This window comes from Sebastes fasciatus, chromosome 4 (assembly GCF_043250625.1).
Source record: "Sebastes fasciatus isolate fSebFas1 chromosome 4, fSebFas1.pri, whole genome shotgun sequence".
Classification (NCBI taxonomy): Eukaryota; Metazoa; Chordata; class Actinopteri; order Perciformes; family Sebastidae; genus Sebastes; species Sebastes fasciatus.
In genome coordinates, this window is record NC_133798.1 from 26199069 (window position 1) to 26222193 (window position 23125).

Consider the following 23125-nt stretch of genomic DNA (forward strand, 5'->3'; position numbering starts at 1 on the left):
GTTGAACATAATATTCAAAGTATATAATAATATTATATTAGGGACAAGACAATCATCACTTAACTGAAATTAATTAGGGCGGCAACTAACGATTATTTTCATTATCGATTAATTTGTCTGTTATTTTCTCAATTAATCGATTAGTTGTTTTGGTCAATAAAATGTCAGAAAATGGTGAAAAATGTTTTTCAGTGTTTCCCAAAGCCCAAGATGACGTCCTCAAATGTCTTGTTTTGTCCACAACTCAACGTTTACTGTCACAGAGGAGTAAAGAAACCAGAAAATATTCACATTTATGAAGCTGGAATCAGAATTTTTTTTTTCCGTAAATAAACATACTCAAACCAATTAATCAATTATCAAAATAGTTTGATTAATTCATTAATTATTGCAACTCTAAAATTAAATGAAGATAAATGGGATAAATCTATCTACCTACCAGAATGATATGTAATATTATTTAACATTTGTAAGAGGTTATGTCATGATAAATATTGTTGACTTTGAATCTTGTGCTCCAGGTGAGGATCTTCACCTTCTCAGTAGGACAGCACAACTATGATAAAGGACCCGTTCAGTGGATGGCCTGTTCCAACAAAGGTACAGCACCGATCATAACACACATCAGGACTGAATACTGTTGGCAGTTTGTTACAATCCTGGTATTAGATTACGTTTTACCGAACAGTAGACTAGATTTTGGTAGTGAATTGAACATCATTGTAGAAACAGGGGAGCTGCCTTGATATACACTTTTCATATGCGAATCAATAAAGAATCACATCACAAAAGCAGAAACTCTGGATGTCAATTTACTTTGTTTTTTGTGGGTCTGATAACTCGACATTAAGCAAGAGTCATGATGCTGTAGACTACACTGTAGTATCGCAGGCTGTTTCCTTTGCTCGTTGTTTTGGGGTTGCTGTTATGTTGTCAGTGTGTGATCGTAGCATTAGGTTTTGGTTAAACGATTGTGTCTGATAATTTATCCAGGTTACTTCTATGAGATTCCTTCAATCGGAGCCATCAGAATAAACACACAGGTTAGATTTATTATTTTTCAAATTTTTTTCCACAGCCCTAACATTCATCGAAGTATTAATCTGGAAAACGTGTTGTTTGTCTAATTTAGGAGTACCTAGATGTCCTAGGAAGACCGATGGTTCTGGCAGACAAGCAGGCCAAACAAGTCCAGTGGACTAATGTCTACCTTGATGCTCTGGTACGACACTTTTTGTGTCTTGTAATTCATTTTACAAGTACAGAAGTATTGTTTGTGCCGTGTTAATTTAACTTGATTAAGATTCCTGAGTTGAAAAGTGCGTTTGTGCTAATCGACTCTCCATCAGGAACTGGGGCTGGTCATCACCGGAACGCTGCCTGTCTTCAATAAAACGAGGACGACAGATGAAAGGAATGGCGAGGTGCAGTAAATAAATGCTTAAACACATGATGAGTCAGCAGTAGCAGGTAGTGGATGGATATATTTATCCTTTTCTCATCCTTTTCTCTCATACTGTCCCCTCAGCACCAGAATCAGTTGATCCTTGGCGTAATGGGGATTGATGTGTCTCTGCATGACATCAAGAAGCTCACGCCACGCTTCACAGTGAGTTTAACACCCATATGTGATCACATGCACGCAGACAAATACAGTTTTCCCTCTGGTGCAATTAGTGAGTGATGTGATTCTATTAGATGTGTTGTTCTTTTGTAACATCTACATAAAATCATCCACGAATAAAAAGTATCCTTGATGTTATTTACGGCCCCTTTGTTGTATGTTATACTCTTATACTGTTGTTTGGGGACCACTGTGGCACTTCTTTTACACACTTTTCAACAGCAACTACCAGATGTTTTACCATAATACTGTACATGCACTGACATCTTGTGATTTTCTGGACACAAATATTTAATTTCCCTCTCCTCTGTTCATTTATTTCATTCAGATTGGTCCAAATGGATACTACTTTGCGATTGATCCCAATGGATACGTCCTGCTGCACCCCAATCTCCAGCCAAAGGTATGGCATCTGGCCCTATTTATCACTTCATGCCTACTCACTTCATGACTATTCCTCCCGGTTACACAATAACTGCTTGCACTCAGTGAATAATATGCAGGCTAGCAGGTGGTGCAGGTCCTTTTCAAACTTTTGCCATGTGTCGTCTCCTCATCAGTCTTCATAAAAAGAATGAATTCTCCAGTTGGAGTATGACTTGATATCCTCAGTCCTCAGATGTCGGCTAGAAGGTCACTCATTACCATGTGAGATAAAATAGATATGCAGACTTGGCAGCCGACTCGCATATATGTTTAAGAATGAAGGATGAAAAGAGGCTATGTGGCATATAGTAGAGATAATGTGTTTTACAGTTAAAGTAGTACACCCAAGAATATGATTTAATTTACTCCACCATGGGAATATATCCTGCTACTGCTGTTTGTATTTTCTTATTTATGTAAATTAAGTTTTGTAAGATGAAAAGAGTAATGTGTTTTTTTAAGGGTAGCTTTTACTGTACTATTTTACTTTTAGCCAATTCAATTCATTCAAAGGTTTTCTATACGACATCCAGAGCATTAATATAGCAGCATACAACAATTTACTATGTAAAGATAAAGCGGAGTAATGTCTACCTGAGGAGAGAATTAGGTGTAACACCCACCCTCTGGTTCCTGCCCAGGTTTACACTGTTAGCTCTGTCAGTAGTGTTGCCATTGTTTTCACTGTGACACAGCCTTCGCCATGTTGAGAGCCGCGAGGAGGCGATAGAAATGTTCCCAGTCTCGCATTTAGAACCTTAAAGCATTTTTGATTTCATAACAATTTTAAGTATGTTTACAAAAAGGCTCAAAGTTGAAATATCCAACAATTTCACTAAAACTTCAAGTGGTACCATACAAACTTTAGTGCCAAAGGCCCTGAGTAGTCTTACAACTCCTCAAATAAATGCAGCAGGACTTCTAGCCACTGGCAGGTATTAAGATTCAACCCGGTAAAAATTAGCCATGACCCCACAAGAGGTTTCAACCCACCACCTTCAGCCCGAGGCGAGCAGGTTCTGACAGGATGTAAAGTGGCCATGTGGCGCCCAGCACTGAGTTCAGAGTAGCCCCTCCCTAGATCTGAAACAGTGGATCCTTGCACCGCGGGGAAAAACTAACAAGAGAAAAAAAGCTGATGGTGTTGTTAAGTAGTTTATGGTAACTAGGCATACAGGATATTATGAATGTCTATATGTTTGTCATTCTGGTTTTCTCTTTTAATGCAGTGATAAGAGATATGACAGAGATGCATATTCTTTCTTTCTTTCTTTCTCTCTCTGTGGAATAAAGGGGATTTGTCTCTTGTTGTTTGTCCCTTCACAATCTTTTCACCCAGACTGAAACACTTAACGCTGGTCAAAGCTGTGTGTGTTTGTGTGTGTGTGTGGGTGTGTGGGGTTGTGTATAGAAATACTTTTCAAAATGGTTACTGAGTTGTGGTCGGGAGCTCCACATTGTATGAATTTGAAATCATGTTTTTCTTTGAAGGTCTTTGAACCCCCCCTGCCCACCACCACCACCACACTGTGACATTTTTGAAATACCAAAATGCATCACTGTGCATCTTTTCCTAACTTTCCTAGAAAAGGATTCGTAACAGGAAGCTCAGGCTCAATAATAAGTATGCTGTCACTTTTCATGAGGTGAGACTGAAGTAGAAGTACTGTAGATCGCAGAAGTAGCTCCTAAAGGTAGCATTGTAGAGTTTCCTGTATTGTAGTCCCATAGATCAGAGTTTTCAATAGATATAGTAGCAGTCATTGAAGGTAATCATTACTTTTTGCTGGATGTTATCTGTTATGTGATCTACAGCCATCCGAATTCCCCCAAACAGAAGTGATGGTACATTATTCTGTCGTTCGTAATGATCGCTCTCGTCATGGAAATCATTGTACAAATGTGTGAATATGTTTTTATAATTGTGCACACGTGTTTTTGTGAGCATATTTTGTGACAGGGTTGATACTGAGAGAAAGTAAGTCACATTAAGTCACGTCCATAGCTCGTACCTAAATGAGGGGTAAAGTCGTTCTTAATGGTGTATGGCATTTGATGATTCAGCATTAAGTAATTAAAATGGAATACATTAAGTAAATACAAAGGATTTGACTTGCATTTCCTGTCGGTAATAATTGCGATTCACAATATTATCCCGATAATCATCAGAATATGCTTAAAACTCTTAAAATGGCACTTAAACGTACTTTACCTTACATTTTGTTAGTATGTATATTGCATCACAGGTACACCTTTTTATAGTGAACATCCTTTTTTAGTGAAAAACAATCAATTTTAAATAAGGTAAACAATCATAAATCCTTAGGTGTCCATGCATAAATTAAAAAAAGTAACATTGTGTGAGTCTTTTCTTTCTAACATGATAATTACTGTGTTTGTTAAGCCTACCATGATAACAGGCTAGACAGCATTTTCAAGTCACTCATGACGATATTCATGATTATCCCAATAATAGAAATTTACCACGATTAACTTATCTTGAGTGTTTCTTAGCGTGATCCACGATAAACTCCTATATCATCCTATCCCTAATTTGACTAACCTAAAAAAGTACTTGTTTTGAGTTGTAGTTTTATAGAAAACAACTTTTTTGTGCATCAACAAGATTTTTGGTTGGTTACCACAAAAGTTGCTCTACAGGTGTTGTCGGCTATTTTAGCTTAACTTTTGTCTCCTTTTTCCATGAACACACTCCTTGTTGCGCTTTGATTTTAGAAGTGCAGCTTGCATATGTGGGTATTAGAGAAAATTAGGGACACACTGATACTAATATCGGATATCGGGCCGGTACTGACTCAAATAGCTGGATCGTGTATCGGTAAAAATGGGGCCGATCTATTCAATTTAAAATTCCTATGTTTATATACATTATATAATGGGATTTTAATTCCTTTCAACTAATTTGTTTCTGCTTTGAAAAGGTTTAATGAAATTGAATTGTAATTCCTGTTAATTTTGAAGATCTTTTACCAAGTTACTAGTATACGATTTATTATTTTATCCATCAGATCGGTGCGTCCCTAGAGAAAATACAGTAGGAAGAGGAACGGGGTTGTCACAAGACTGTATTGAGATCATACTTTGTAGCAGATATCACTGATAATGTGACTTCAGGTCAAGCTGAGAGCAACCTTACTGTTATAATACTCACAAAGGCATTGTCAGAGTTATCTCAGTTCAGTCTTGTATTCAAGCAAGACAGCATTGTTATTTTTCCCATCAACCCTCTGCACTGTGTGTGTGTGTGTGTGTGTGAAGGCTTATCATTCACTGTCTCATTGAATCAGCCAAATGGGAGATGGAGTGAATAGTGATGCTGACTTTCAGCCCTTTTAACATTTCCCTCGTCTCTCTCTCTCCGTCTCTGCAGTGGCTCTTTCTGTATTTGATTATGTTTGTTTCTGTATTATGCAGTTGCAGTTGCAGTAGCGTTTTGATTCTGATCTCACACCCGAGCTCACCTCAATCAATCTCTCGCTGACATACAGTATTCTCTCATTCTGTCTTTTTAATCTTGTTGCCCTTCTTTTCTCGCTCCTTATTTCTCATTTGATCTTTTTCACGTTGCTGTTTCACGCCATCCAGTGTTCCCATTTTTTGCTCTTTTCATATCCTCTCCTGTTTTTCCTTGTCTATGTTTGATGTTTCATTCAGTGTTGTACCTCTTGATCTTTTATTCTTTCTTTTCTCATTTTCATGCTGAGATGCTTCATCTTCATCATCTTCCTTTGCTGCTTCATTTCATTTAACTTACCGTCAAATGTAAGGAGCTCGACTCATTTAGTATTTCGCTTATTGCTTTTCTTGTCTGTCTGTCTATTCCTCATTCTCTTCCTTCCTTAAAAGTTGAAATGCATATTTATTGATATTTGGACTCGCTGCTTGCATACGTCAACAGACTATGTAGAAAACACTAGTATGCTCTCGCTGCATCACCCCACATTTCAAGTCACAGAGTGAAGAAACGCTGTGGAGGACAGACTGGTATCAGATTCCATGTACTGCTGTTTTATAGAGACGCACTAGATTACTGCTACCATTTTATACCACCATAAAGCCATTCAGACGTATAGGGTTTTTAAGAGAGGACATTAATAGGGTCCAGTGTCACTTTGTATCAAATCTGATTCAGCTGTGTCTCGTGTCACAGATATGTTGTCAAAACGCTGCCATATGGTACCCCCTATTTATTAAACCATGGATTTGATTGGATTCATGTGTTGAGGAAAATGATTGGCATTACTCCTGAATTGAAAACAAAAGAATGTTGTGGCTCAAATAATTAATGTCCACTATATATTATCCAATCCAGTGGCAGTACTAAGATGCAGGGGGATATTCCTCTATATGGCTGATTGCCATAGTAAGAGCCAATCTCTGAATAACACTTGTAAAATGGTCCACTGAATTACATTTTACTCTTATCAACTCAGCAGGCTATAGATGGAGTGATATCAAAGTGGGTTATTAACGTAATAAACTTTGCTTCCAGCCAATCAACTCAGAATAAGCCTTTAGTAAAGGGTTCTTCTTTTTTTTCTTCACATCGATCGTGTCAGTAGGTTTGTGAATTGGCAAGAGTCTGGTGATACAATCATATCCTGATGCGGGGGTTATTATTCAATATATTGTGATCCTGTAAGGAAGGCAATGTATTGGGATTTTTTTAATCTAATTTTAGGAAGACTGTCATAGTATAAAGAACACATTTATCACAGTCCCTGTAACATACAACATCACAGCACCACTTTTTGTGCAATCTGAGCAAAGGAATTAACATTTTCCTACGTTAGTAAAAGATTTAATAAAATTGCCTACAGGATTCTTTATGCAAACAAATGAAGTAAATGAAAAAGTAGGGCTGTCAATCGATTAAAGTATTTAATTGCGATTAATCGCATGATTATCCATAGTTAATCCGATTAATCGCACATTTTTTATCTGTTCAAAAAGGTACCTAAAAGGGAGATTTGTCTAGTATTTAATACTCTTATCAACATGGGAGTGGACAAATATGCTGCTTTATGCAGATGTGTGTATATATTTATTACTGGAAATTAATTAACAACACAAAACAATGACAAATATTGTCCAGAAACCCTCACAGGTACTGCATTTAGTATAAAATATATACTGAAATCATAACATGGCAAACTCAAGCCCAACAGACAACAACAGCTGGTCAAGTGTATCGATGTTTTTTTACACCCCTAATCCTGTCATTAGGTTTGTTTGTGTGTAGTATTCTTAAATTGTGTCACACTTCAGACTGAAATATCGTCTTTTCCACAGAATCCTAAATTCCAGGAACCTGTTACCCTTGACTTCCTGGATGCTGAGCTGGAGAATGACATCAAAGTGGAGGTAGATTCATGATGAAATCCCCCCGCCGTACACACACACACACACACACACACACACACACACACACACACACACACACACTCAAGCAAAGGTACAGAGGTGGATATAAATCCAGGCAGGTATTCAGGTGCCAGATGTCTCCTCGTAAAGCTCTCATGACCAGCTGCAAGTGGTTTACTTAGTGTCCCTAACTCGTCTGCATGATGTTATGAAACAGAATGTTTTCAGATCCAGTGACGCTTGAACTACATATACAATATACTGTCTGTTTCTTGGTCTCTCCCTGTAGATCAGGAAAATGATGATCGATGGTGAGACAGGCGAACGTACCATTGACACTCTGGTGAAAACTCAGGATGAGGTAAGACAAGATACTGGAAGGGTCTTAACACATTACACAGGAGGATGCTGGGGAACTTTAAATGTGTTTGGATGCTTGTGTAGAGGTCTTCTATCATGCTTCTGCTCTCAGATTATACTGAACATATCTTCAGTGCAACATTTGTTGCGTTGTACGAAGGAAGAAGTGAGACTTCTGTTGCTGTTATATGAATATGTTGTCATCACTATAATTAAAGGAACAGTGTGTAACATTTCGGGGGGTCTATTAGCAGAAATGGAATATAATATTCATAACTATGTTTTCATTAGTATATAATCACCTGAAACTAAGAATCGTTGTATTTTAGCGTAGAATGAGCCCTTCATATCTACATAGGGAGCAGATCAGACACAAATGAGTGCGCCTGCGCAAGCTTGGAGGATGATATATAACCTGCAGCTTCTACTATAGTCATAAGTCATATTCCCATTTTACCAACAACCTTCTTTTTTTTTTTTTTTTTTACTTTGAGCACAAAATTAAGTTATTTGTCAGATACATTTTGGCAAAGTGTGGCTAATCAACTTAGTCAGGAAATGAGTCAAATAAATATGAAATATCATAGAAATGCCAAAATAAACTGAAGGGGGGCTTTAAGTAATTTAGTTAATTAATTAACATATTGAGGCAGCAGTTAGTTGGATATTATTTGACATTTGTTGGGGTCATTGCCTTTGTTTTTTCACAGATTTTATTAAAACATTTCTAAAAGATGAGACCTATATTTCCACTGTATACAAAGTTGTCACGTTTCCTGCTACAAGGAGGCATTGTTCACTGTTGTTTGCAGTAATTAAGGTCATCTTGCAGTAAGGATAGCTCAGAATATTCATCCACTTATACAAAGGGAGGAGAAATATGGAGATATAACACAAAGGAGCTGCCGGTTATGTGCCAGTCTTCCTCGGTTGAGCTGAAAATTGTCTTTTTATGATCCAATTTGTACCTGGATTTTATACAAATGTTTTGAAATTGTGATTTTCACATACTTTTATTATTTAAAATAAATATTGATTATGTCCTGGAATGTTTTCTGAACAATAAACAATACAAAATGAGCACAGCTTACATTAACATTACAAAGCAATTCTGAATGCCAGTTCCTTGTGTGTATTATCTTTGGCAGAGGTACATCGATAGAGGAGTCAGGACCTACACGTTTGCGCCGGTCAATGGGACAGATTACAGGTGAGCAATCTCAGCAATTTTGTAATAATTCTTTATGGTTCATTAAGCTGCCTCACTGCCTCTCACCACTGAGAGCACTCCAGCTGATGGAGGACACTACTTAAGCCAACAGGGGTCACTCTCTTGTTTCTAACAGCAGGCTCTGCTTGGTTAATGGGAAATACATTTAAGAGATTGTTTTTTGCTTTTCACTGAACATGCAGAAAACATGGAAACCTTGATTAGTTGTGTATTTTTTCTCTTAGTTGATATAAATTCAGTAACAATCACATCCATCCGAAGTATTTAAAAGCAAAAACTGCGTGACTGTGATTGTCTTTTCTGCAGCCTGGCTCTTGCTCTGCCGAAATACAGTGAACACTTCATTCAAGCCAAACTGGGGGAAGACTTGAAAAAAGCCGTGTGTGAGTACAGCATATACACCCTCATGATAAACAGATTTCATTTTGCTGGTGCCTCACAACCAACTCCCATGCATACTTTCTTTGGGTCGTACTCTCGAGTATCTCCTTCTTGCTTTGTATCACTCGCTCCTAGCTGGACCCCTCAACCACTCCCTTGTATTTGCTGCTCAGATCAGGGGATCCCCACGGTGCTTTTCTTTTGTAGTGTAACCCACTGGTCAGTCGCCCCGCACTCCCACACACACACTCTCATCCACATGCTTTCCCTCTCCCACACCCAGCCCAAGCACCAGCTCTTTTGATCTTGTCCAATTTTGCTCTTCTCCTTCTTTGCTCCCCTCTGATGGCCCTCCTTCTGGCTTAGGAGAAGACGAAACTTCCCTGACCTCCTTCTCCCTGCTCATTATCGCCTCTCCTGCCAAACTTTTTTTTCCCCGTCTTCTGCACTCCACACATTTTGCTGCGTTTCAGTTGCCAATTCCATCTCTTTATCTCCATGTCTTTAAAGCTGAAGTCGGTAACTTTGAGCAAATATGATAAAAAAAAAAGTTATTGTCATTACAGTAACAGAATATTGATTCATAGTTGATCAGCGCTGCCTAGTTTGACCGTTTGATCAGAGTTCACGAGTTTTGTGAGCAGTGATTGACAGCTGCTGTAGAGATAGCCCGTCATCTATTGGTTGTTTTCCTTCGGGCATGATTAAAACTTGCAAATGCTATTAGGAGCACAGGAAGACACGGAGGAACATGACTTTTATTTCACAGATTGACAGTTTTATAAAATAACGTTTTATGTTATTTGCTCAAAGTTCCAGACTTTAAGTCCATCTTTTCTTTCCTAAATGTTTCACGGAGTAACAGGCTATCCGAAGCAGAAAGACTTTACTCTGGATCGTTTTCTCTGTCTGTCTTTCTGTTTTCCTCTCTCTCTATCTAATCTGTAAACCTGTCCTCACCTCGTTCTCTTTATCCCTCCTAATATCTCTCCCGTCCCCTCTTTTTCTTTTTCTACAGCTTATTTTTTTTTGCTCTGTTTGTGCTCTCAAGGCTGTCTCACTGTATGCTTCTCAGCTCAGAACACAACTAATAGGACAATACAGATGTGCAACTGTCACTCTTTGTACGATTCTTTGCATTTGGGTTCTGATTCTTCGTTATTCTCTCCTGTCCTGCTTCCACACTGGAATCCTACAGCTTCTGCTTGGGGCAAGTACTCTCTATTCTGTGTTTTCTATCTTCCTCTTGTGATGCTCTTCCATAAGCATGTTTGTCCTGTATATATTTACATGATTTCATGTGGATGGATGGACGGAACTCTGAAGTATGAATGCTTAATCATGACTTTATAGATGCATGGGTGGATAGTCGCTTTGATCAAGGGATATAATTAGAGGAAACACACCCGAATCAGCACATAACCATCTGGCTTTAGTGGATTTTTCATAACTTTGATGTGACACCACAAAACATAGACGGCTAATGGTGCAGTTATTCCAACAGATGAGATTTTGACTGAGTGTTTCGGCCTCTGTATCACTCCCTCTCTGCCATAACGAGTCTGTCACTGTGCCATAAAGACTGTCAGAACGTTTACAGGCCTGTTAAAGAAAGTAACACACCATGCCTTGCTGCCACAGAGTACTCCGATGGGGAGTTTGGGACTCTGTACAGCCATATAGAGTTTCACACTGGAGCCAGACCACCAATACCTCGATCCATCTTACCGCTTTCCTGCAGTAGGTGGTTTCTGCAGCCACTTGTCCTCCTGATACATTATGGTTGAGCAGAAATGCTGCATGTGTTGAATAAGTGACCTAATACGTGGGGTTGAAGAGATGGTGACAGAGAAGTAAAGAGCATGAAAGAATGCGTGGTGTGGAAAGCAATTGGACATAGAGACACCGTGCCCAGTCTGTAGAGACAGAGGGACATTGAATCTGCCTGTTACGTTTTATGTGAAGGACATTGTTTCATCCCGCACCAGATTTCCATGACCCCGAGGAAACTCAGCGCTCAGTAATTTTTTTCGCAGACTGCACCACACGACTCAATATATTTTAAAGGCGATGTCCAAAATGTCTTCGTTTTAAGAGACCAGTGAATGATGGCCGTCCATGCCTGTCATGTCATTTATGAGATAAGAATTACCAGACACTATTTTAAAGGAAATCCAGAGCCAGGGCAGACAAAGCATAGAGTGGAAGGAATTTTCTTTATTACTACTGTACGTATGTTTACATGTTATTCCCTTGCATGCCTGATCATTTCCTGTTCTGCATTCCTAGAAAGTGCACTCAATCTATTGCAAGTCTGTCTATTAGATCCTAATATTCTTTCACCGCAGCGTAGTGTTTTATTACCTACTGTGGGAAATATTTACAATTTTCAGCATATTTTTCCAAGGTATGACCTCATTTGTCAGACGATGAATGCATTTTTATCAGCCTTTGTCTTTCCTGCTTTCTCCTCTCCTCATCTGTGTCTCTCTGGGGTCACAACAGGGCTGGAAGGCAAGTACTTGTCACTCAGTTATTCTCTCATGCCTCCCCACTGCACCTCCATCCACACTCTCTACCTTAATCCATCACCCCATATCTGTCCAATATTTTAGATGTCTGTGTGTGTGTGTGTGTGTAGAGGGCCTCTCAGCTATGTATGTTCACTACTGTGTTCATTTCTTGAAATTTGATATGACCATCCACTTGTCAAGTGTTTCTAAATTCATGTAGTCTCACAGCACAAATAGCAGTGCATTAATATCATTTCATAAATAGGGATCACACTTTTAGGGTGCTTTCACAAGCCAACATTTACTGAGCATTCCAATACCCATACGACTATACTATTTAGTATGCCAGAAAGAGATTTAGTATCTCCCAATGCATAGTATTTAAAATACAGTATGCCAAAAATACCAGGATGTCCTACTACATCCGGTTGCATTTTGCAGCATGCTTTTCTGTCTTTTCTGACCCACAATCCAATTCTCTGTGCAGCGTATATATGAGCAAGAGGGCCAAAGTTCAAGGCGCAACACTTGAAGTTATGACGAAGTAGTATTTCCCAGTTGTGTGCATACTGCATATAACAGTACGTACTTTGTAACGGCAACTGCAGTATGTACTAAAAGTAAAAAGAAAAGGTATGTGATTTGAAACGTAGCCTTAGTCTGTTTTAATCGAACTCTGGTGTGGTTCGTTCGGGCGGTTGTGAACGCAATAATTATACTCTGCTGACCAAAACAATTAGTCGGAGACCGCTTGCAAGACGTGGTCTCTGACCATTTACACGCGAACCAAAACGCAGGCTACCTGTGCGGGTATTTGTTGAGATGGACACAGGTAAATGACAGGTTAACATGAGTGGGAGAGGACGGACCCGGAGTCCTGCACAAGTCCGATGTTTGCTTGACATCTGGGCTGAGGAGACCATGCAGAATATGCTGAATAAAGTCCACAAAAATAGTGGCGTTTTAAGTCATTGGAGATAAACTGGAGGAGAGGGAATTCATGCACACAGTCGATCAGTGCCGAGTCAAAGCGAAAACACTTCGGCGGCAATATATCAAAGTATCAAACATACCTCTCAGCAAGTTTTGAGCGCAAGCTCTGATTCGGACTACGCCAAACAGACTTTTGGCTTATGAAAGCGCCCTCAAGCACCTAATCTGCCATGTGGAATCTCTTATCTTATCAGTAATCTTGTCAGCCTAAACCAAGTGTTTTTGTGTTTTCAAAAGCCCTGGAAAGCATACAGCAGGAGAGGTTTGACGAGTTTGGTTACACCTTCATCGCTCCAAGGTGAGTGATCCCGACACCATTATACATTCCACTGTCACTGTACAGGAACAAACAAGGGGCTGAGTTTGAAACTGATCAATACTGTTCCTTAAGGGCGTACTGCAAAGAGATGAAGTTGTCAGTCAACAACTCCCAGTTTCTCCTCGACTTCAGCCAGTACATTGATAGCGACACTCCAGATGCATGTGAGTCATGCATCTTTTTCACTACTTACTTCACTGGACACATTTGCACAGGTTGTGATGTCAGTTTGCTGCACTTTTTCATGAAAGTGGGAATTTGTGTGTATGTGTACTTTCAGGGTATGTATTACTGTTAGTCACTCTGATATCACGATGGTCCGCATCTGAAGGTCAGAGCATTACTTTGGTCATTAGATTAGTGCGATCCAAGCAGAGTGACATCAGCCCAATCGACTGAGTTTCCTAGAAGCCTGATGTTGTCATGCTACGCAGTGACTCATGATGTATGATTTGTCATCATCTAATGGATCTCTCCCCACCACCCCCTTAGTATGGCTTACCACCATCATCCAGCTAATGGATCTAGGTATCCTTGATCCATTTTAACCCAAGGTCAAGACATATAAGTATGCATTAATGCCTTTCTTGTTGCTGTTTGCGCAGTATGATCTCACAATTTTTTTCTTGAGTCACATTCAAGTCCTCATAAAAAGTTATGATTTAAAACGACGCTGGAGGGAAACTGTGTTGAAACTGTGTTGAAGCTGTGTTGAAACTGCGTTAACGTTTTTGACAGCGTTTTTTCAGCTTTTTTCTTGACAATGGGGTTCAAACTCAAAACTTTGGCTTCATCTCTCCCCTAAAGCTGCAACAGCCAATCCTTCACAAAGTACTTCCTGCTGTGCGGCTGTCTAATAATCACTCAGAGAAGACCTACAAAAACACGTCTCCCTGCTGGATGATTTCCTTACTAGTGAAATGAGAACAAAATTTTGATCTCTCGTTTATCCAGGGGGAAGATTTGGCTCAACACACCTGCTCTTTTTCAGCCTGACTTTCACAGTCAGACACTTAATCACTTGTCTCCTCACTATTATTTCTGTTAGCCAGTGAACATATCTGCTGAAAAAAGAATTTCATTGCTCAGTGGCACATTAGTGGTGAGCCAAAAGCATATCCATCTTCCCTGTCAAGAATCGTACATATTAGGCTGGCATTGCTTCCATTCCCTACCAAGCACTGTTATTGTTGTTTTGTGATGTTCACAATATGTGAAATACTTCTCAATCCACAGGTAATATGTCCATGGTGAATCGACTAATCCTGGACGCAGGTCTGACAGCCGAACTGGTTAAACTTTGGAACGAGCAGACAGTGTGAGTGCCAAAACGTCCTGCTCTTTTTACCTCGCACTATTTATCTATACTTGTTAAAAATAAGTATTTATTTTTAAATGGAAGTCTCTGGACTACCATAGCTGATGCTTATGACATGCACAATTTACTGACTAACTGAGCCAGAGTTTTATTTCTTTGGTCTCTACTCTGCGTGATTTGATCATGTATAACTAGTAGAAACACGATGAAAGCAAAGCACAAAATGCACATCACACCCAACCATACTAAGCCCTGCCAAGACATGCTGTTTTCAGAGGAAAATAAAATAATTACATCAGTGCGTTTCCTTTCATGATATGCCCACATGTCTGAAATAATCTGGACACACACTTGCACATACACTGCAGGGTGTCTGTTAAACATTAGGACATTAAGAGACAAGTGACTGTGGGCACAAAACAATTTGTGTCATGCCTGCAGCTTGGTCTCATACTTCACAAACACTCTTTCTAATATTCGTCAGCACGATTGGCTTTAATGTTTGATTGGTTGCTGTTTTTAATGTTCTCAGGGACGGGATAGTGGCCAGGTTCGTAGCGACAGACGGAGGAATCACAAGAATCTACCCAAGGAGGTACGCTCCCCTCTTTTCTACTCAGTTTCACTTCTCGCGTTAGCGCGCTGGCGTCGTGAAACAGCGCAGTGGCGGGCTTTGCATAAATATCCGGTGGTGTAAATGTGTGAGATGAAATGGATACAGACTGTAATGCGCTTGGGTTGAGCGCTTTTGGCTGCTTTACTCACCTGCTCCACTGGGTTATTTTCCAGAACATAGAGGATTAGAGGCTTTCAGCTGAACTCCCGGAGCTTGCCAAGCCAGTACAGGACACGGGTCAAATCCACACATCCAGCAGCCAAACGCAGCTCATTTTCCTCAATTTCCTTGCTGCTACTATTGTCTGAACTACATTTTGGGGGCTCCACTTGGTCCAAACTGAAGATGAATGCATATTCCTCCTGCCTATAAAACATGAAATATGATCAGTTATTGCTTTTACTGGATCGTGCACTTGAAATATATCAACTGCACTGGGTGTGACTTGCATTTCGATGACTAACATTTGGCTATAGATTATAATATACATTGTTCAGATGGATCAAACACATTTGCTCGGTGTTTTATGGATATAATGGTCCATATATAATATTATGTGACTATATTTCAGTGCCGGGGAGGAGTGGATGGAGAATCCTGAGACATACGAGTCCAGCTTCTACAAAAGGACCCTGGACAATGAAATATATATTTTCACAGCTCCATCTTTCAACCGTAAGTTTTCTGAAAGGTCTGAAAATGTGTATGTATGAGGATCTTCAATGTGGTCTGGCACTGAGCCTATCCTGCTCTCTGCCGTTGGACGTCATCCCAATCCTGCTGGCAAAGATCACACTCTCAGGCCTCTGATATCACTCTTTATCCTTCTCCTTTTCCCGCTGTGTCTTTCAGCGCTGATCCCCTCCCACCCTCCCGTATACTTCCTGTTATCTCCACTGATCTCTCTAACAGACTTCAGGACAGGCAAACGTCAGTGTAATGTAGCTGCACTTTCAGCTACACTTGACTGGATTAACACATGTACTGGCCTCACAGACTCCCCTCCACTCACATAAATTACAAGCAGCTAAAAATGTATGGAATTTCCCACAATGGAGAGCGATTATTCCCATTTTTACTGTGATTCCCATCTTTAAGTGTTCTCTGCCAAACGTTTTCAAACATGATTTAAGTAAAATTGCCATGATTATTATTGTTTCTCTTCCCTCGTGTATCCCTTCTCAATTGCAGCAGAGGGCCGGGAGTCTGTTTCTGAGACCGGTATTCTAGTGAGCAAAGCAGTGGAGCTCACGATAGACGAAGTCACGCTCAAACCAGCGGGTCAGTCTTGCTAATCCGAGATTGATTGCTTCTTGCGATGCAACATAAATGAAAAAACTCAATAATGGCTTTTTTTTGTGGTTTGTTCTGTAGTGGTGGGAGTGAAACTCAATGTCTCTTTCTGGATGAACAGTTTTATGAACGCTACACTGAAGCTGAATGTAAGTTAATAAGGTTTATTTCTTTGACACATTTTGCTATTGGTGTATAATACTAATTTCTTGTATGGCTCACTTTTTTACCTTTTAGTGCAAGGATGAGATCTGTGGCTGTCTGAGGAATGACAAGGTACAGCAATGCAGTTTATTGAATCTCATCTGAGAATGTTTTGTTTATTGTCTTCTCTAAGATGTTTTTCCCCGATCATGACCGTGCTGACGGCTTTGATTACAAATCTTACAGGAGAAAAAAACATTATGGTTATGATTTGCCTGCAATATATTGATGTATTCAAGTTTGATTCATATCTCTTTTTAAAATACTGAAAGATGATTTTTCAATTTTCACATTTTTACCACTTTTTTAATCGCATTTTTAAACTGTTTTATCTTTTTACCCTACAGCATGTCGACTGTGTGATCCTGGATGACGGGGGATTTCTTCTCTTGTCCAACCAGGATGAGTATATCACACTGGTGAGTTAGCGGAAGCCGTTTTCTTCACCATGTATGCTTCACTTATCTGCTGTCTTTCTCCAAATGATCTGTAATTGATACACAATAAAACATCTGTAGTCACATAGACAGGTTGAGATCAGAGTTGGGATGTCTTCGACCAAAGAAATTCTTAGTCGACTAGCACTCGTGCGATTTTGTCGACTAATTGATTAGTTGATTTAATCGACAGATCTGTAAAACAGAGTTTCTCCACAAAGATTCACACAAAAGTACCACTTTAAATTTTGTGTTTACCAGAGAAGTGCTCTTAAGTTTCTTTGAAATAAGTCATTCGGCATGAAAAAGCATAAAAAATGACTAATCAACTAAAGAAATCTTAGCCGACTAACACCCAAACAACCGATTAGTCGTCTAAGAAGGGGCAGCACTAAATCAGAGACTTTGCCAGCATTCATATTTCTTACTTTTCTCTACCTTTCTTCATGCCTAGCTCCTCTTTGTCACATGGATCCATCAATCTCATATAGAGGTCAAATAAAGGGCTTATGACTCAGCTAAGTTATGAGAATGGCCTGTTAGCTGTGAGCTGTTTGAAAGCTCCTGTAGGACAGCAGTACATCCATGTCTCCAGTAAAGTAAAGCACTATCCACTGGAGGAGGATCAAAGGGAAGGTCCTGATGGGTTTTAGTCAGTCATGGAAGCTGTAGTGAAGTGAGTCCCCAGTGTATGCAAGAAGTCATCTCTGCTGTGTTAACTCCACTCTTTCAGGCTGCTAATGCCCCTGTGTGTCAGTGGTGGGACATGCAGCGGGTCTGGAAACATTACATGTCAGTCAGGACAGGACATCTGCTGTCTTTGATCCATTCCACCATCAAAATGTCTGGAATACAGTTTATGGTCTTCAAGCATTTGACCAAGCACCCTCCTATCTCTTTTTCACATCTTGTGATACATTTAGTGTCTGTTGGGATTCATGCAGAAGTTTTTGTGCCATTGTAGAAAGTTACATATTTTAACCATAGTATTATACATATGCAACCTTCATTCTATGTTACACAGGCTTCACCTTTAAACTGGTCTTTAAGCTCAGCGAGAAAAGGCTGTTCCACAAAACCTGCTGTGACACTTACAGCAGCATAACATCAACACATGTAACACTGGAGCACACATCCACTCTCCACCTATCCAGACTGATTGAGCCGAGGGTGGAAGGGCATAACAGTGCAAGCAAAGTGGAAGAGTGACAGGTTGACTGCCATCTGTTTATACGGCCTGCCACACAACGGTTGAATGGGCTCATCCTGATTGGCTAAGCACGTAAATGCAAATTTTCAGTAGGCTGATGCGACGCAGCGGTGAATGACCAAGACTATGAAGCCCCGTCAGAGGAGATATACACATCTGTATGTTTTGTTTGTACAAGCTGAGTCTTACACTACTTATTGACTGTTTGTTTGGTGTGTGTGTGTGTGTGTGTACTCGTCTAGATAGGTCAGTTCTTTGGCGAGGTGGATCCTGTGCTGATGATCAACCTGGTCAACACCTCGCTGTACTCCTTCAACAAGACCTATGACTACCAGTCTGTCTGCGACCCGGAGAAAGACAGCAAGGCTGCAGCAGGACCCCGCTCCGTCTATGTGGTGAGATACTCACCAACACAAGCTGTCAGACAGCAGTCACTTTCTCTCGCTCTTATAATTATCATTTACACAATTACGCCTTTACAGTAACTTAGCCTTTGTTCTACATGCTGGTAAGGCAAAAAAAAAATGTTGACTGTTTCTTGATTCTTATAGTTTCAAATATTTATATATTTTTTTTATTATTTCCTAGTTGGTAATAATAATATAAAACAATCAAATGAAAAAAAAAAAAATCATGATTAATGACTGAATCACCCTTCACTAAGCCCCTCCCCCCTTGGTTACTGTTGCTAGGCCTGTCAAGCTTTCGCACCCGACATGTCAATATGGCATTTTCAACGATATCAGTGAGAGATAGTCCAAAGGAAATAATGGCAGATTTCTGGAATAATCATTCTGAAATATCAGAGAGAAGTAGACAGAAAGGATTACAATATTACATAATGTAATATAATATAATATAATATAATACAGTATTGTGAATGAAGAGGCCATTAAAATCAAGGGAAAAGCTCAACGGTCCATTGCTAGCACATGTGGACTTGATCCATACACTGGATCTCACAAATAATAATAATCAACCGTCTTTGTTCTCTGACGTTATTAGCGTCTAACTTTGGAGCAAACGCAGGAGTTTTTGTTGATCTATGACGGATTCATCTGTGACTGAGGTCTTCCACACTGTTTAATCCTTATCCGACATCTGTCCTCTTGCGTTTTTGGCTTCGGAAAAGCGAAAACAATCCAACACTCCCCTCTAAACTTTGAGGATATCTGCTGTCGGACTCGCAGGTTCCACACACACACACACCGCTGAAAGCTTGACAGGCCTCCTGCGCCTAGTTACGGTTGCTATCGTAGGACTGGACGGTGGCCGTTCTAAGGAGGGGCTTAGCGAAGGGTCAGTCGTTTTGTTTTTTCATCCCTCACTGCTTTATTTTGCAATTTACATGACTGTCTTTTCCTGTCCTCCTCCAGCCTACCATTGCAGACATGCTCAGTATTGGCTGGTGGGCCTCCAGTGCTGCCTGGTGAGTGTACAGGTTGTCTGTTCCTGTTTTTGTGTCTTCCACTTTTTGTGTGTGTTTGCGTGTGCGTTTTAGAGTGGGAGTGCATTTGTACTTTAGGTTAGGAGTTTGTATGGCAGTGGGCTTGTATGTTGTTGAGGGATGAAGCTGGCTGGATTACTGTAGGACAACGGCAGTTACACAACATGATACTGCAACGCTATCTGTATGACTGTCCTACTGCAATATAACCAACTTTTAAAATAGAATGACTGATGCTTCCCTTGACATTTACATCAGCGGTGACTCCAGCCTTTAACAGATGGGTGGCTGTTATTAAACAGTGTTTTTGTTGTACAATGTAAATAAGATAAAGATGGTCTATTGACTCATCCATGTGACTCATTTTGTTTTTTGTTCATTCTCTGTGTGTGTCTAGGTCGATACTCCAGCAGCTCTTCTTTGGTCTCATGTTCCCCAACCTTCTAGAGGCAGGTGAGCAACAAAAGCTGCGATTGTGTAAAATGTACCTGTCAGCGTTTGATGGATTTTAATCCCCCAGCTTTCTCCCTAATCCTTTCCAGTGTTTTCCTTTATTAAACCTGTCTCTTATTTCCAGCGGAGTCAGCAGATGATGACATACCAGATGCCATGTTTAAGGAAAGCTGCATCACAGAGCAGACTCAGTACTTCTTTGACAATGATGAAAGATCCTACTCAGGTGTCCTGGACTGTGGAAACTGTTCCAGGTATGTGGCTGTTTTGTCACATGTGTACAATGTTACATGTGCTCCCATTTCAGTGGTTGTTTGGGTTGTTTATTTAAGCTCTCCAGCTCTTGCTCTGTCTTCTTCTTCCCTGACATCCTTCTGTTTAATGGTCTGCGGGGATGGGTCCAGAATAGTGTTAGTTTCCTGGCCCCCTTTTCTGGTTTCCAGCCTGATTTCAGGCAGCTGTTTTCTGATGATCAGACGCAGATTACCTTGATCTGTCACTGACCGGAATTGCAGAGGGAAGCACAAAAGCTCTTTTATCTGTTTTTCTTCCTCCGCTCTCTGGCTATACTTCAAACTCACTAATACACACATTCACGGACCACTGCACATCCACTTTGCTCTAACCTCCTCTTGTGTCAATTTGGGCTGTCGGGGCGGGATAAATATGGCTGTAATTACTGGGTGTTATGAGTCCCACGTGCCTGGTGCTTTACCCCCCGATGTTAACGACTGTAGACACAGAAACTTTCATGACTACGATAAAAAAAACAATCCCAAGAGGGGAGAAGAAGTATTCATGTATATATATATATATATATGTGCACAACGGTACATGTATGTGTGTATTATGTATACTCAATATGCAAATCAAATATGTTGTAGAGAATTTGCTATTGCATGTAAATTGGAGCTGCATAATACAGGTATCTTGTATGAATACTGTATACATTGTTTACCAGTATGTGCAAATGTGTGCTTTCTAGGATGTATCGAGCCGAGAAGCTGCCAAACACCAACCTAGTGTTCCTGATCACTGATGCCAAGGCAACGTGTTTGTCGTGCGACCCCAGGCCTCTGCGACAGGCTGAACAACCCTGTATCCTTTCACTCCACTCGTAAAAAAACGGACATAGAGTTACACTTCCTTTTTACTCTCCAGCCCTCCATCCATCCCCCCTATGACAGGGGGGCTTTAAACCCTCAATACAAGGACACACACCTAAGGAGTTCGCAGTAGGTCCCTCCTGAATGTTCACGGGTGAACAGTAAACCAGATGCACGGCAAATGAAAGCCCGTCTCACGTTACGCCCAGATAACATTTCTATGTTTTAATTCATCTGGCCAGCATGCTGCCATCAGGATGAATTAAGGTTAAGAGCAGGAGTGTGCATGTACAATATGAGTGTGTGTATTTTTACAGTATATGCTGTATATCTGTTTGACAGATGCTTTCTACTGGTGTAACAGTAGAGATGTCATCATCAGAGGTCACCACCATGAGGTCACAAGAAGGGCCTCCAGCTGCTAATAAGGACACTACTCACACACACATGCTGCCGTAGCACACTCAATATATATACACACCAGGGCTGCAGCTATTGATTATTTTTTTTAATCGAGTATCCTACCGATTATTCCATCGAGTAATCAGATAAAAAATAATTTTGCTTCATTAAGGAGCAATAGTAAATATTAGGGCTGTCAATCCATTAAAATATTTAATCGTGATTAATCACCATTAATCACACATTTTATCTTTTATTTTATCTGTTCAAAATATACTTTAAAGGGAGATTTGTCAAGTATTTAATCCTTTAATCAACATGGAAGTGGACAAATATGCTTGCTTTATAATTTATGTATACAGTTATTATTGGAAATCAATTAACAACACAAAACAATGAAAAATAATGTCCAGAAACCCTCACAGGTTCTGCATTTAGCATAAGAAATATGGCAACACAACAGCTGTTAGTGTGCTGACTTGACTATGACTTGCCTCAAACTGCATGGGATTATCATAAGTCTTTAAATCAAATATCTGGAACAAATAAATCAGGGTATTTCCAGCCAACGCCGATGAGTTGGAACTACATAAAGCTTTTTTGCATGCAAATAAAGAGGTCACCACGTCACCACATACGTTTTAAATGTACACTGTTGATGGTAAATCACTTTTTCCTGAGTGTGTCTGTTCAGCTGAAGGTCCAGATCCGTGCGAGCTCGCTCAGAATCCCAGATACCGCAAAGGGCCGGACGTGTGTTTCGACAACAACGAAAACGTAAGACACAACCTCACATGTGCCTCCAACCGTGCCGAGAACATTGTTGGAAACAGCCCTCTATTAGTGAGGCTTTACAGTTGGCCTCTGTCAATTCTGTCTGGTTTTCATCAGCTTTCTGCAGAGATTCAAAGCACTGCTTCATCTTTCACTCTGGTCCATACTGGATTCATTCATTCACTTTTTATTTATCAATTTGCAATTCTTTTTTATTTCATGAATTTTGCATGCAATTGTCAATCTACTGTTTCATTTGTCTTGCTTTATATGATCTTTTCACTCATCATCTTTCATTCTTGTTTTCTGATTCTGCATCCAAATGGCTGCTGCTCTTGTCTGGTAGGATGAGCCTTTGTGTCCAATCAGCAGCGGTTCTACATTGAGTCCCACACTTCTCTTATTGTTTCTGGTGCTGAGTTCAGGGTCAGTGTCCTCACATGCAGACTTATTAACCACTATGATTCCTTCTCCCATCGCAATGTGCTTGGCAAGGCCAAATCAAGTAGTAAATGGTTGGTTTGATGTAACTGTACATTTTTAGTTATTTCTTAATATTTCTTATGTAGTTTTTGCCGGGTCATTACTTATTTAACCTATTTTACAACCATTCAAGCACAACCCATCCCAGTA

General features: G+C 40.0%; 1 protein-coding gene across 2 annotated transcripts in view; it reads left to right on the forward strand.

The window, feature by feature from the left end:
- The window catches only part of LOC141766373 (voltage-dependent calcium channel subunit alpha-2/delta-1), an 83000-nt gene that overhangs the window by 54254 nt on the left and 5621 nt on the right, over window positions 1–23125 (forward strand). Inside the window, exons 13-39 of one of the 2 annotated variants that reach the window (XM_074633202.1) lie at window positions 522–600; window positions 994–1043; window positions 1133–1222; window positions 1350–1424; window positions 1529–1609; window positions 1953–2027; window positions 3637–3696; window positions 7379–7435; window positions 7725–7796; window positions 8944–9005; window positions 9333–9409; window positions 13151–13211; window positions 13305–13396; window positions 14469–14550; window positions 15083–15145; window positions 15738–15841; window positions 16358–16447; window positions 16541–16608; window positions 16697–16735; window positions 17011–17082; window positions 18553–18705; window positions 19687–19739; window positions 20155–20210; window positions 20335–20464; window positions 21196–21308; window positions 22413–22495; window positions 22839–22918. In XM_074633202.1, the coding sequence (XP_074489303.1) occupies window positions 522–600; window positions 994–1043; window positions 1133–1222; window positions 1350–1424; window positions 1529–1609; window positions 1953–2027; window positions 3637–3696; window positions 7379–7435; window positions 7725–7796; window positions 8944–9005; window positions 9333–9409; window positions 13151–13211; window positions 13305–13396; window positions 14469–14550; window positions 15083–15145; window positions 15738–15841; window positions 16358–16447; window positions 16541–16608; window positions 16697–16735; window positions 17011–17082; window positions 18553–18705; window positions 19687–19739; window positions 20155–20210; window positions 20335–20464; window positions 21196–21308; window positions 22413–22495; window positions 22839–22918 (2117 nt within the window). Of the gene's footprint in view, window positions 1–521; window positions 601–993; window positions 1044–1132; window positions 1223–1349; window positions 1425–1528; window positions 1610–1952; window positions 2028–3636; window positions 3697–7363; window positions 7436–7724; window positions 7797–8943; window positions 9006–9332; window positions 9410–13150; window positions 13212–13304; window positions 13397–14468; window positions 14551–15082; window positions 15146–15737; window positions 15842–16357; window positions 16448–16540; window positions 16609–16696; window positions 16736–17010; window positions 17083–18552; window positions 18706–19686; window positions 19740–20154; window positions 20211–20334; window positions 20465–21195; window positions 21309–22412; window positions 22496–22838; window positions 22919–23125 lie in introns of both variants that reach the window. The other variant, XM_074633203.1, reaches the window with a different exon arrangement.